This window comes from Chlorocebus sabaeus, chromosome 6, assembly GCF_047675955.1.
Source record: "Chlorocebus sabaeus isolate Y175 chromosome 6, mChlSab1.0.hap1, whole genome shotgun sequence".
Classification (NCBI taxonomy): Eukaryota; Metazoa; Chordata; class Mammalia; order Primates; family Cercopithecidae; genus Chlorocebus; species Chlorocebus sabaeus.
The window spans coordinates 8,696,612-8,709,649 of record NC_132909.1 but is presented as its reverse complement, the minus strand read 5'-3'; the positions used below and the strand labels follow the sequence as shown (position 1 = coordinate 8,709,649).

The window sequence follows — 13,038 nt, the reverse complement described above, 5'->3', positions numbered from 1 at the left end:
GGGGGGACTCTGAGAACCATGTCCTTTCAGTGCCTGGACTCCAGGAGCCCAGGAAAACATTCTCCCTACCAGCGACCTCCCCCAGGGTCACAGGCATCAGGGCTCACCCATGTCTACATCCCTCACGGTCCCAAGTGTCCAGTCTTCTGGCCCCCAATTCCTGGAAGACCAGAGTACCTAGTTTCCAGCCCACCTTGGACCCAGGCCTCAAGCTTTACTATCCCCATGTTCAGATACCCTGAACCTCTACACCGCTCATGATTTTAGGTGTCCAGGGACCTGGCTCCTATCCTGCTCAGAGCACCAGGTCTTTGGTCTCTACTTATCTCAGAAACATTCACGGTTAAAGCCTGGACAGGACTCTGTCCTCCTTGCCCCTTGTGGACTCAGGTTTCCTGGTCCCCAGACTTACAGCCTCCACTGTTAAGCCACAGGTGGGCAAAGTGCCAGAGACAAGATGGCTTCATAGAGAAGCCCACCTGAGCCAGAATGTACTCAGCTTTGCTGGACCAGAATGGACGGGCAAGGAGGACCTCACTCTCTTTCTTCTCTGTTATCTGCACCTTCTCGTACGTGGATTTCTGTTTCAGGATTGAGGCAGTTGCCGCCTCCAATACAGAAATTTGCTTTGGCTGACTGGTCCTGGCCTGAGCCTCAAAAACATGAGCCTCCCAGGTCTTAGCCTCTGCAACCCGGGCTGCTGAAACTTGGGCCTCTGAGGTCCCAGATGCTGCAGACCAGGTCAATGGACCCTTGTCTTCCCATGTTTGACTTCCTGGGACAGTGTCAGAAATCACTGTGCCAGTCCATGAGGTGTTTGCCAGCGAGGATGTCGAAGGCTGGGCCTCTGTCTTCATCCCAGACAGACTCCCTGGGGCAGCTCCAGCTTCTGCAAGGGAGGGTTCATCTTCCTGAACAGACCTGCAGGACACCAAAAACGGTAGATTATAGATTTTAGAGTCAAGTAACTACTGAGTTACAAAACAATCAACATCTCCTCAAAGCAAACTTTATTTCTATCCCAACCACCACTGACATTCAAAGCACAAAAAAGTCTCCTGCATAAGTTTCACTTCTTAGAAATGTTTTCACGCGGCGGCTCACGCCTGTAATCCCAGCACTTTGGGAAGCCAAGGCAGGTGGATCACCTGAGGTTAGGAGTTCGAGACCAGTCTGGCCAACATGGCGAAACCCCATCTCTACTAAAAATACAAAAATTAGCTGGGTGTGGTGGTCGGCACCTGTAATCCCAGCTTCTCGAAGGCTGAGGCAGGATAATTGCTTGAACCTGGGAGGCAGAGGTTGCAGTGAGCCGAGATCAGGCCACTGCACTCCAGCCTGGGAGACAGAGTGAGACTCCATCCCAAAACAAAACAAAACAGAAATGTTTTCTTGCACGGCATAGGGATAGAGACAGACACACCCAAAAGTCAGGAATCCCTACAATCAAAGGATTTTTTTTTCCCCACCTACCGGGTTCAAGCGATTTTCCTGCATCAGCCTCCCAAGTAGCTGGGATTACAGGTGCCCACTACCACACCTGACTAATTTTTGTATTTTTAGTAGAGACGGGGTTTTGCCATATTGGCCAGGTTGGTCTTGAACTCCTGACCTCAAGTGATCCGCCCACCTCAGCCTCCCAGAGTGCTGGAATTACAGGTGTGAGCCACTGCAGCCAGCCTGAAATCAAAGGATTTCTAAGAACACTGAAGTACTATTTATAGAGGGCTTCTGAATTTAAAAATGAAACAAAACTAAACTAATTTAATACTAAATCTGCCCTGTAACCTTAGAAAAGTTACTTTACCTTTCTGAGCTTTCTAATCTGTAAAACACTCAGATCTTTAACTCAAATATAGCCTCACCAGAGATGTCTTCCCTGTCCACCTATGTAAAATAGCAGCTACCTACCCGCTGCTCTCTCTACTTCACGGCATTTCTCATCTCCTGATTTCATAACCTATTGATTGTTAATTTATTCATTCTCCATCTCCACCTACTGCTCTATCTCCAGCAAAAGGATGGTGTTCTACCTCGCATCTGGGGCTATTCTCCTTGGTCTCCAAGTTCCTGCCACTCTGAACTTCTGTTGGCTCTTCAAATACAAGAAAACGGGCACGGAGTGTGCTGAAAAAGAAAAAAAGTTACGTGAAAGAGAGGAAGAGAGAGGGGAAACTGGAGTTTTCTTTCAGTGGGGGAAGGAGCATGCTTTCCAAAAGCAGAGGCAGTAGGTGGGCCTCAAGGCAGCACTGGCACATTTGGGTGACATGGATAATTGCTTCTGAGACACAGCTTCCAAAGAGCTCTTTGTTACTCAAGAAAATGCTTATAATTCAATTACAGGTTAAAAATATAAAACTAAGATACAAATTTCTATCTTTAGTTCTATCTCTACTACATTAAAAAATGCAATGAAAGGTTGAAAGGAAATACATCAATATAGAGAAGATGATCAGGCCGGGCGCAGTGGCTCACGCCTGTAATCCAAGCTACTCAGGAGGCTGAGGCCGGAGGATCGTTTGAATACAGGAGGCAGAGGTTGCAATGAGCCGAGATCGTGCCACTGCACTCCAGCCTGGGCAACCCTGTCTCAAAAAAAAAAAAAAAAAAAAAGGTGATGATGGCTACAAGTATGTTTATATCCTTATCCCTGATTTTACATTACATTTTTTAAAATCTTGTATTACGATTTTTTCAGACACAGGTTCTCACTCTGTCACCCAGGCTGGAACGCAGTGGCGTGATCCACAGTTCACTGCGGCCTTGAACTCCTGGGTTCAAAGGATCCTCTCACCTTATCCTCCAAAGTACTTAGGGCTATAGGCATGTGCCACCATACTTAGCTAATTTTTAAAAGTTTTTTTCAAGATGGGAGTCTCACTATGTTGCTCAGACTGGCCTCGAACTCCTGTGCTCAAGTGAGTCTCCTGCCTCAGCCTTCAGAGTAGGTGGCATTACAGGCACAAGCCACCATTCCCCACTCACCTGTATTTAATAATCAAGAAAAATATGGCCAGGCATGGTGATTCACGCCTGTAATCCCAGCACTTTGGGAGGCCAAGGCAGGTGGATCGCTTGAAGTCAGGAGTTTGAGACCAACCTGGCCAACATGGTGAAACCCTATTTCTACTAAAAATACAAAAACAAAATAGCCAGACATGGTGGCAGGCACCTGTAATCCCAGATACTAGGAAGGCTGACTTAGGAGAATCACTTGAACCGGGAGGCAGAGGTTGCAGTGAGCCAAGATCGTACCAGTGTACTCCAGCCTGGGTGACAGAGTAAGACTCCGTCTCAAAAAAATAATAATAATCGGCCGGGTGTGGTGGCTTACGCCTGTAATCCCAGCACTTTGGGAAGCCGAGGCGGGTGGATCACGAGGTCAGGAGATCGAGACCATCCTGGCTAACACGGTGAAACCCTGTCTCTACTAAAAATACAAAAAATTAGCCAGGCACGGTGGTGGGCGCCTGTAGTCCCAGCTACTTGGGAGGCTGAGGCAGAAGAATGGCATGAACCGGGGAGGTGGAGTTTGCAGTGAGCCGAGATGGCACCACTGCACTCCAGCCTGGGCGACACAGCAAGACTCCATCTCAAAAAATAATAATAACAATAATCATAATTAAGAAAAAATATGTATTGATAAGTGAAAGTAAAAAGATCATCACGGACAAAGAAATCCAATTGAAGAAGCCTTCATCAGCCAAATCTGGACAAATAAGAACATCAAAATAAATAATAGTAACAGATGAGAACCAACAGACTAAAACAATCTATGAATCCACAGGGATACAACTCAGGAAAAGGAAAACCTCTTCCTTACAGTAGAATACAAACTAATACATGTACAAGGAACGATGAATTAGAAGGTAATTGCTTATCACAAACTAATCAAGTTGTACACATTAAATATGTACAGTTTTTTATATGTCAATCATACCTCAATAAAGATGTCTTTTTAACAAATCATTGTCTGGAAACTACCAGAGTAATAACTGATTCAAGCAAGAATCATCAATGGTTGCTAACACAAGATGATGAAAATTTGATGGGGACAGGATAATTGCACAGTATTACTGTATCTCCCCATAAGATATCCCCCCCAAAAAACAAGAAAATAGTATCTTTAGAGTGTTACACACTACCTTAACCAATAATAGTCAACTGATATCATGTAACGCCTGATACAACGCATTAAGAGCACAACATTGTTTCTGTGGGATTCCTGCCAAAAACGTGTAACAAAACTCCAATCGTGAGGAAACATCAGAAAACAAATCTAAATTGAAGTACGTTCTGTAAAATAGCTGGCCTGTACTCAGTAAAAATGTCACAGTCAATGAAGACAAGGAAAGATGGAAGTGTTGTAAGTCTGAAATTATGTCAAAAATTTTTTTAATTTTTTAAACTTCCAAGCACCTGCCACTCCTACAATTCACTATCAAAACAAAAGGAATTTTCTTCTAAGAAAGATAGTCACACGAACACCAATCTCCAAACTTACTCACAATCTCCCCCTACCCAACAACAACAAAAACAAATGATTTTAAAATATTACATATATGGGGATATCTGCATCATTTCTGAAAAATAGGTTCCATCCTCATGTCAAAAACAGAGAAACTTCTGCTACATAAACAAGAAACAGGACCAAACTGTAATCACTGAGGAGTTAGTTCACACCTCTTTTTCCTGGCAAAGTGGTTCAATGTTTCAGGAAGTACATACTTTCCCAGCAACTTGTGGGAAATAAAAACAATCACTTGCCAAAGACCTTCTGCTCCAGTGAACCAATGGCTTCCAGAAGCTATATGCCAGAGAATGCAACAACAGGTGGGCCACTCCAAAGAGAAATGCAGTGGGTTGACGGGCGTCTCCCTGAGACAAACGATGCTTCCATAAGATTAACAGAGAAGCAGGAAACCATGCAGGCGAGAAAAGGCTGAAGAAAAAATTAGGTACAAAAATCCAGCCTTTGGGGCTGGTCATGGTGGCTCATGCCTGTAATCCTAGCCCTTTGGGAGGCTGAGGCAGGAGATGTTTTATGTAAGCTTCATGGTAACTACAAAGCAAAAAACTCTTAGTAGAAATGATTCAAAGCATTCCACTAAAGAAAATCAATTAGCCATATTGATATAATAAAGAAGAAAAATATTATCATCTCAAGAAATAGAGGAAAAACATTTCATGAAGTGCAACATACAATAATGATTTAAAGAGAAAAACTTTCAGAAAACCAGGAATAATTTCCCTGATAAATGGTGTCTCTCAAAAAACCAAAATGATCATACTTAATAGTGAATGTATGCTTAAACATAGCTACATACTTAATAGTGAAATGAGGAAAGCTTTCCTTTTGAAATCAAGAACAACCAATGAAAACAGCTATCAGCACTTCCTTCCCATTGCATTAAATATTTTAGACAGCACAGTAAAGCAAGGGGAACAAAAGACAAAGATTAAACAAAACTCACTAGTCACAGATGATATATCTGTGGAAGATCCAAAATACTACAGATAAATTATTTAAATTAATAAAATAATTTAGCAAGATTGTTGTATGCAAATGGCAATAAATGAAAATTAATTATGTGTCTATGCTTGCAATACATAATTAGAAAACAAAAATTTTAAATGCCACTTATAAATTTTTTTTTAAATATAGAGTAAAATCCTGGGGAGGTAATGGCAATAACAGCAACATCGTTTTAAAATCTTCCCAAATACCCACATGAAAACAAGTAGTTCTACTAGATTGCAAGCCCAAAATCCATGGATAATATTTACGATACCAAGATAAACCCCAAAATACAAGTCTGTGAGAATAAACCACAAGAGCCACAGACCTGTAAAGAATCAGCATCTGTGTGGAAGGAAACAAAGGAAGCAAGACAACATCTGACAGACCTGGGGGTGGGGTGCAGGGAAACAGACCTCTCAAAATAATCAACAGGTACTCACCAGAAATCATGGAAAGCCTATTAGAGAACAACAGCTAAAACTAGAAGATGCCTTGCCTAATCAATAACAGTTGAGTGCATGGAGTCTACAATAGAAACTGAAGGGACCAGGGCAGGCTAGATTCTATGAACTCTTAAAATTAACCAACCAGGGATCTTTTTCAACCCAGAAGCCACAATGAGAAATTCCTGTGAGTAAAGCTAAATTGAGCAATACGAGAACAAGAATGACAAAGGATAGGCCAGACACGGGGCTCATGCCTGTAATCCTAGTACTTTGGGAGGCCAAGGCAGGAGGATCACTTCAGGCCAGGAGTTCAAGATCAGCCTTGACAATGCAGTGAAAACCTATCTCTACCAAAAAAAAAAAAAAAATTAAAATTAAAATTAGCCAGGCATAGTGGCACATGCCTGTGGTCCCAGCTATTTGGGAGGCTAAGTGGAGAGGACTGCTTGAGCCCAGGAGTTTAAGGTTGCAGTGGGCTATGATCATACCACTGCACTCCAGCCTGAGCAACAGAGTGGGACCCCATTCCCTAAAAAAAATAAAATAAAATAGGCCAGGTGCAGTGGTTCATGCACTTTGAGAAGCTGAGGTGGGAGGATCACTTGAGGTCAGGAGTTCAAGACAAGCCTGGCCAACATGGTGAAATCCCATCTCTACCAAAAAATACAAAAATTAGCCAGGCATGGTGGGACACGCCTGTAGCCCCAGCTACTCGGAAGGCTGAGGTGAGATAATCACTCGACTCCAGGAGAGGGAGGTTGCAGTGAACCAAGATCGTACCACTGCACTACAGCTTGGGCAACAGAGTAAGATCCTATCTCAAAAATAATAATAATAATAATTTAATTAAATTAATTAAAAATAATTTTAAGAAAACAGAGATGAAGGATATACAGGATCCAGATAAAAGTGGGGAGAAGAAATTTCCACTTTTGACCATGAAAGCAAAACAGTGTCTGGACTTACCTCCACAAAAACACTACAAAACTGTACAAATAATTGAAACAACTATTTTCACATATTAAACAAAGGCAGTACAGCATTGCAATCTCTAAAAAAAAGGCCAAAAAACAAGGTAACTAATTGCATCATTGCCCTGTTTTTCTGCTACTATTTCCAAACTTTGGCACAGGAGGAAGAATACAAACAGAGCCTGGCAGTCTCAGTACTTGAGGCAAAAATCAGTTCAGGAAGGCTTAGGTGACTAGAATTAGCTGGGCTAAGTACTCAACAGAAGGAAGCCACAGAGAAAAAGCTCTAGGAATCTGGATAAAATACTTTGAGCCATTAGCTAAATATCAACCTGCACATGTATTCTTATGAAACTTCATAAGAACAGGCAAAGAGTAAATTCCAAGGAAAGAAAATTGCTGAGGAACTATAGGTAAAACAATTCCTAGAACTTGAAGAAGAACAAGAATTACTTAAGTTTCCACCAGCCAGTATGGAGAGACTTTACTGAATACTTGGAACATTCAAGGTGGCATAAGCTAGCTCTAGTTCTAGTAGTAGGACTACTTTAGACCTGGGGAAGAAAAAAAAAAAAAGTCTTAAAAGCAACTCTTAAAGAGCCAAAACTGATCTTCAAGTAACTGCCTGTTACAACAAAGGCCAACATTCCTTAAGATAATACCGACAAACCTAGCACTGAACAACAAAAAATTCATGTCAATCATCTAGTCAAAAATTACTAGACATGCAAAGAAGCAGGAAAAGTCACCCATAATTAGAAAACAAAACCAGAAATGATTGACTAACGGAATTAACACATCGTAACACTAAAATAGCTCTTACAAATGTGCTCAGTATGGTCAAGGACTTAAAAGGAAAGCATGAACAGAATGAGGAAATATCAGATAGCTAGCTAGCTAGACAGATAGATATTTTCTTTTTTGAGACGGAGTCTCACTCTGTTGCCTACACTGATCTCAGCTCACTGCAACTTCTGCCTCCACATTTCAAGCAATTCTCCTGCCTCAGCCTTCCAAGTAGCTGGAATTACAGGTGTGCACCACCACACCTGGCTTTTTTTTTTTTTTTTAATTTTTAGTAGAGACAGGGTTTTGCTATGTTGGCCAGGCTGCTCTCAAACTCCTGACCTCATGTGATCTGCCTGCCATGGCCTCCCAAAGTGCTGGGATTACAGGCACAAGACTCCATGACTGGCCATGATATATTTTAAAAATCAAATAGAACTTCTAGAGATGATACAACACCTGAAATGAAAATTTCACTGAAGATTACTGGCAGATTTTAATAAATCAGTGAACTTGAAGATATAGCAATAGAAACAATCCAAAATGAAGCACAAAGAAAAAAAAAAAGACTGAAAGCAATTACCAGAGCATTAGTGACTGTGGGACAATATCAAATGGCCTAAAATGTGTAACTGGAGGTCCAAAATAAAGGAAGGATATGAAAATGAAACTGGACCAATTTTCCAACAAGCCAGATGCCCAAAGAACTGAAGCTTGAGAAACTTACATTTGTACAATGAGATGAACCTGCTGTATGTTGACCAACTCTTCTTCTTTACTCTTAATTCCTTCATATATATGTATATATGTATATATATGTGTGTATATGTATATATGGATATATGTGTGTATATGTATATATGTGTATATATGTGTGTATATATGTATATATATGTGTATGTATAGATATATGAAGAAAAGACTCACATAATTGAAAGGATAAAAAGTTCTACAATAATTGGAGACTTTAATATCCCACTATGAACAATGGATAGAACCAGCAGACAGAAGATAAGCAAGGAAATAGACTTAACACAATAAACCAACTAGATCTAACAGATACATTCAGAACACTCTACCCAACAGCAGCAGCATACACATTCTTCTCAAGTGCACATGGGGCATTTTCCAGGATAGACCACAAATTTGTGGGCCACAAATTTCCTTTTTTTTTCTCAGAATTAGAAGGATAAATATCATACAAAATAGCTTCTCTAGCCACAATAGGATGAAGTTAGAAATGAATAACAAAAAAAAAAGTAAAACTGAGGCCAGGCACAGTGGCTCAGGCCTGTAATCCCAGCACTTTGGGAGACCGAGATGGGCAGATCATGAGGTCAGGAGATCAAGACCAGCCGGCTAACATGGTGAAACTCCGTCTCTACTAAAAAATACAAAAAACTAGCCGGGTGAGGTGGCAGGCGCTTGTAGTCCCAGCTACTCGGGAGGCTGAGGCAGGAGAATGGTGTAAATCCAGGAGGTGGAGCTTGCAGTGAGCTGAGATTCGGCCACTGCACTCCAGCTTGGGTGACAGAGCGAGACTCCGTCTCAAAAAAAAAAAAGAAAAAAACAAGTAAAACTGAAACTTTTACAAATTTGTGGAAATTAAACACACTCTTAAACAACAAATGGATCAAAGAAGAAAATAGAAGGTGAATTAGAAAATACAGATAAATGAAAACGAAAACACACATACTAAAATTTATAGGAAGCAACAAAAGCAATGCTAAGGGGGAAATTTATAACTATCAATGGTTACATTAAAAAATGAAAAAGAGGCTGGACGCAGTGGCTCACGCCTGTAATCCCAGCACTTTGGGAGGCTAAGGCGGGTGGATCACCTGAGGTCAGGAGTTCAAGACTAGCTTCACCTACATACTGAAACCCCATCTCTACTAAAATACAAAAATTAGCTGGGCGTGGTGGTGGGTACCTGTAATCCCAGCTACTCAGGAGGCTGATGCACGAGAATCACTTGAACCCAACCCAGGAGGCGGAGGTTGTAGTGAGCCAAGATCACACCACTGCACTCCAACCTGGGCAACGGAGCAAGACTCCCTCTCAAAAAAAAAAAAAAAAAAAAACAGATCTTGAATCAATAACCTAACTCTAAAACTTAAGAAACTAGAAGAGCAAACTAAATCCAAAGCAGAGATGAATAGAGAATAGAAAAACAATAGAGAATTCAAAAGTTGGTTCTTTAAAAATATCAACAAAATTGACCAACCTTTAACTAGATGTACTAAGAAAAAAAGAGAAGACTCAAATTATTAAAATCAGAAATGAAAATGGGGACATTATTACCAATTCTACAGAAATAGGAAGGATTATAAGAGAGTACTATGAACCTATGAACAACTGTACTCCAATAAACTGGATAACCTAGATTAAATGGACAAATTCCTACAAATACAAAATCTACTAAGACTAAATCACAAAGAAACAGAAAATCTGAATAGATCTATAACTAGTAAGGAGATTTAATTGGCAATCAAAAATCTCTCAACAAAGAAAAGCTCTGGACCTGATAGCTTCATGGGTGAATTCTACTAAGCCTTTAATGAATTAATATCAATCCTTCTCAAACTTTTCCAAAAAATTGGAGAGGGAACACTTCCTCATTCATCCTATGAGGCCAACATTGCGCTAATACCAGAGCCATACAAAGACACTACAAGAAAAGAACACTACAGACCAATATTCATTATGAACTTTGATGCAAAAATCCTCAACAAAATACTACCAAACCTAATTCAGCAGCATATTAAAAGGATTATACCCCATGCCAAGTGGGATTTATTCCTGGAATGCAAGGATGGTTCTGCATACAAAAATCAATCAATATAATACACCACATTAACAGAATGAAAGAAAAACATGATCATCTCAATTGACGCAGAAAAAACATTTGACAAAACTCAATACCCTTTCATGATTAAAAAAAAAAACTCAACAATCTAGGAGTTAAAGGAAAATATGGCTGGGCATGGTGACTCATGCCTGTAATCCCCACTTTGGGAGGCCTGATGACCAGTTGAATGCAGGAGTTCAAGACCAGCCTGGGGCCAGGTGCAGTGGCTCACATCTGTAATCCCAGCACTTTGGGAGGCCAAGACAGGTGGATCACCTGAGGTCAGGAGTTCAAGAGCAGCCTGGCCAACATGGTGAAACCCAATTTCTACTGAAAATACAAAAATTTGCCAGATGTGGTGGCATGCACCTGTAGTCCCAGTTACTTGGGAGGCTAAGGCTGGAGAATCACTTGAACCCCGGAGGCAGAGGTTGCAGTGAGCAAAGATCATACCACTATACTCCAGCCTGGGTGACAGAGCAAGACTCCATCTCAAAAAACTAACAAACAAAAACAAACAAACAAAAATAAACAAACAAAAAAAACAGCCCGGGCAACATAATGAGACCTCACTTCTATAAAAAAAATTTTTTTTAGCTACTCAAGAGGCTGAGGTGGGAGAATCACTTCAGCCCAGGAGGTCAAAGCTACAGTGAGCCATGACGACACCATTACACTCCAGCCTGGGTGACAGAATGAGACCATGTCTCAGAAAAAAAAAAAAAAGGAAAATATCCCAACATAACAGCCGTATACGAAAAATTCACAGCAAATGTCATACTTAACGATGAAAGACTGAAAGCTTTCCCTCTAAGATTAGAAACAAGCGTAGAATGCCTACTTTTGCCACTTTTATTCAACATAATACTGGAAGTCCTAGCCAAAGAAATTAGGCAAAAATATAAATAAATAAAAGAAAACCAAACTAGAAAGATGATATGATCTTATATGTAGAAAATCCTAAAAATTTCACCAAAAAAATTTTTGAGCTAATAAATGAATTCAGCAAAGTAGCAGGATACAAAGTCAACAATCAAAACTCAGTTGCATTTTTATACACTAACAATGAACAATCTGAAAAGAAAATTATGAAAACAATTCAATTTGTAATAGCATCAGAAAGAATAAAATACTTAAGAATTAACTTGGCCAGGCACGGTGGCTCACACCAGTAATCCCAGCACTTTGGGAGGCCAAGGCGGGGGATCACCTGAAGTCGGGAGTTTGAGACCAGTCTGAATAACATGGAGAAACCCCGACTCCATTACCGAGTTACTCGGGCATGGTGGCACACACCTGTAATCCCAGCTACCCAGGAGGCTAAGGCAGGAGAATTGCTTGAACCCGGGAGGCAGAGGTTGCAGTGAGTCAAGATTGTGCCATTGCACTCCAACCTGGGCAACAAGAAACTCCATCTCAAAAAAAAAAACAAAAACCAAGAAAGTGAAAGACATGTACAAAGAAAACTACAAAGCATTGCTGAAAAAGATTAAAGGAGACATAAATAAATGGAAAAATATCCCATGTTCACGGGCTGGAAGACTTAACACTGTTAAGATGTCAGTGTTACCCAAAGCAATCTACAGATTTAGTAGCTTTTTAATTTTTTTAAAATTATTTATTTATTTTTTGCAGAAATAGAAAAACACGTCCTAAAACTAACATAAAATTTCAAGGGACCCTGAATAGCCAAAATAATCTTGAAAAAGAATAAAAATGCTGGTGTACTCACATTTCCCAATTTCAAAAAATATTACAAAGCTATAGTAATCAAAATAGTGTGTTACCCGCATAAAGATACAGACTAAGGGAACAGAATAGAGGGCCCAGAAACAATATATGGAAAAATGACTTTTTACAAGGGTGCCAAGACCACTCAGTGAGTAAAGGACAGTCTTTTCAACAAATGATGCTGGGAAAACTGGATGATGTACATGCAAAAGAGTAAAGATGGACTCTTACCTGACACCACATACAAATACGCAAAATAAACCAAAGACCTAAATGTAACACTTAAAATTAGAAAATTCTTAGAAGAAAACATATGACAAAAGCTTCATGATAGTGGATCTGCAATGAATTATTGGATATGGCACCAAAGGCAAAAGCAACAAAAGAAGAAACAGACAAACAGGACTTCAATTTGTGCATCAAGAGACACTATCAAAGGGGTGAAAAGACAACCCACAGAATGGGAGGAAATATTTGCAAATCATATGTCTAATAAGAGATTAATATTCAGAATATATAGAGAACTCCTAAAACTCAACAACAAAGAAGCAAACAACACAATTCAAAAATGGGCAAAAGACTTAAATAGACATTTCTCCAAGGAAGATATACCAGTCTCCAAAAAGCACATGAAAAGATGTTTGATGTCACTAATCATTAAGGAAATGCAAATGAAAACTGCAATGAGATAACACCTCGCATCCATTAGGATGGCTAACATAAAAAGGCAGA

General features: G+C 40.2%; 1 protein-coding gene across 2 annotated transcripts in view; it reads right to left on the bottom strand.

The window, feature by feature from the left end:
• The window catches only part of SLC6A16 (solute carrier family 6 member 16), a 39,101-nt gene that overhangs the window by 9,517 nt on the left and 16,546 nt on the right, over positions 1 to 13,038 (bottom strand). For both annotated transcript variants that reach the window (XM_007997529.3, XM_073016196.1), the window contains 2 exons: positions 2,034 to 2,127; positions 413 to 921 (listed from right to left, as the gene is read on the bottom strand). In XM_007997529.3, coding sequence (XP_007995720.3) covers positions 413 to 921; positions 2,034 to 2,127 — 603 coding nt within the window. Of the gene's footprint in view, positions 1 to 412; positions 922 to 2,033; positions 2,128 to 13,038 lie in introns of those variants that run through there.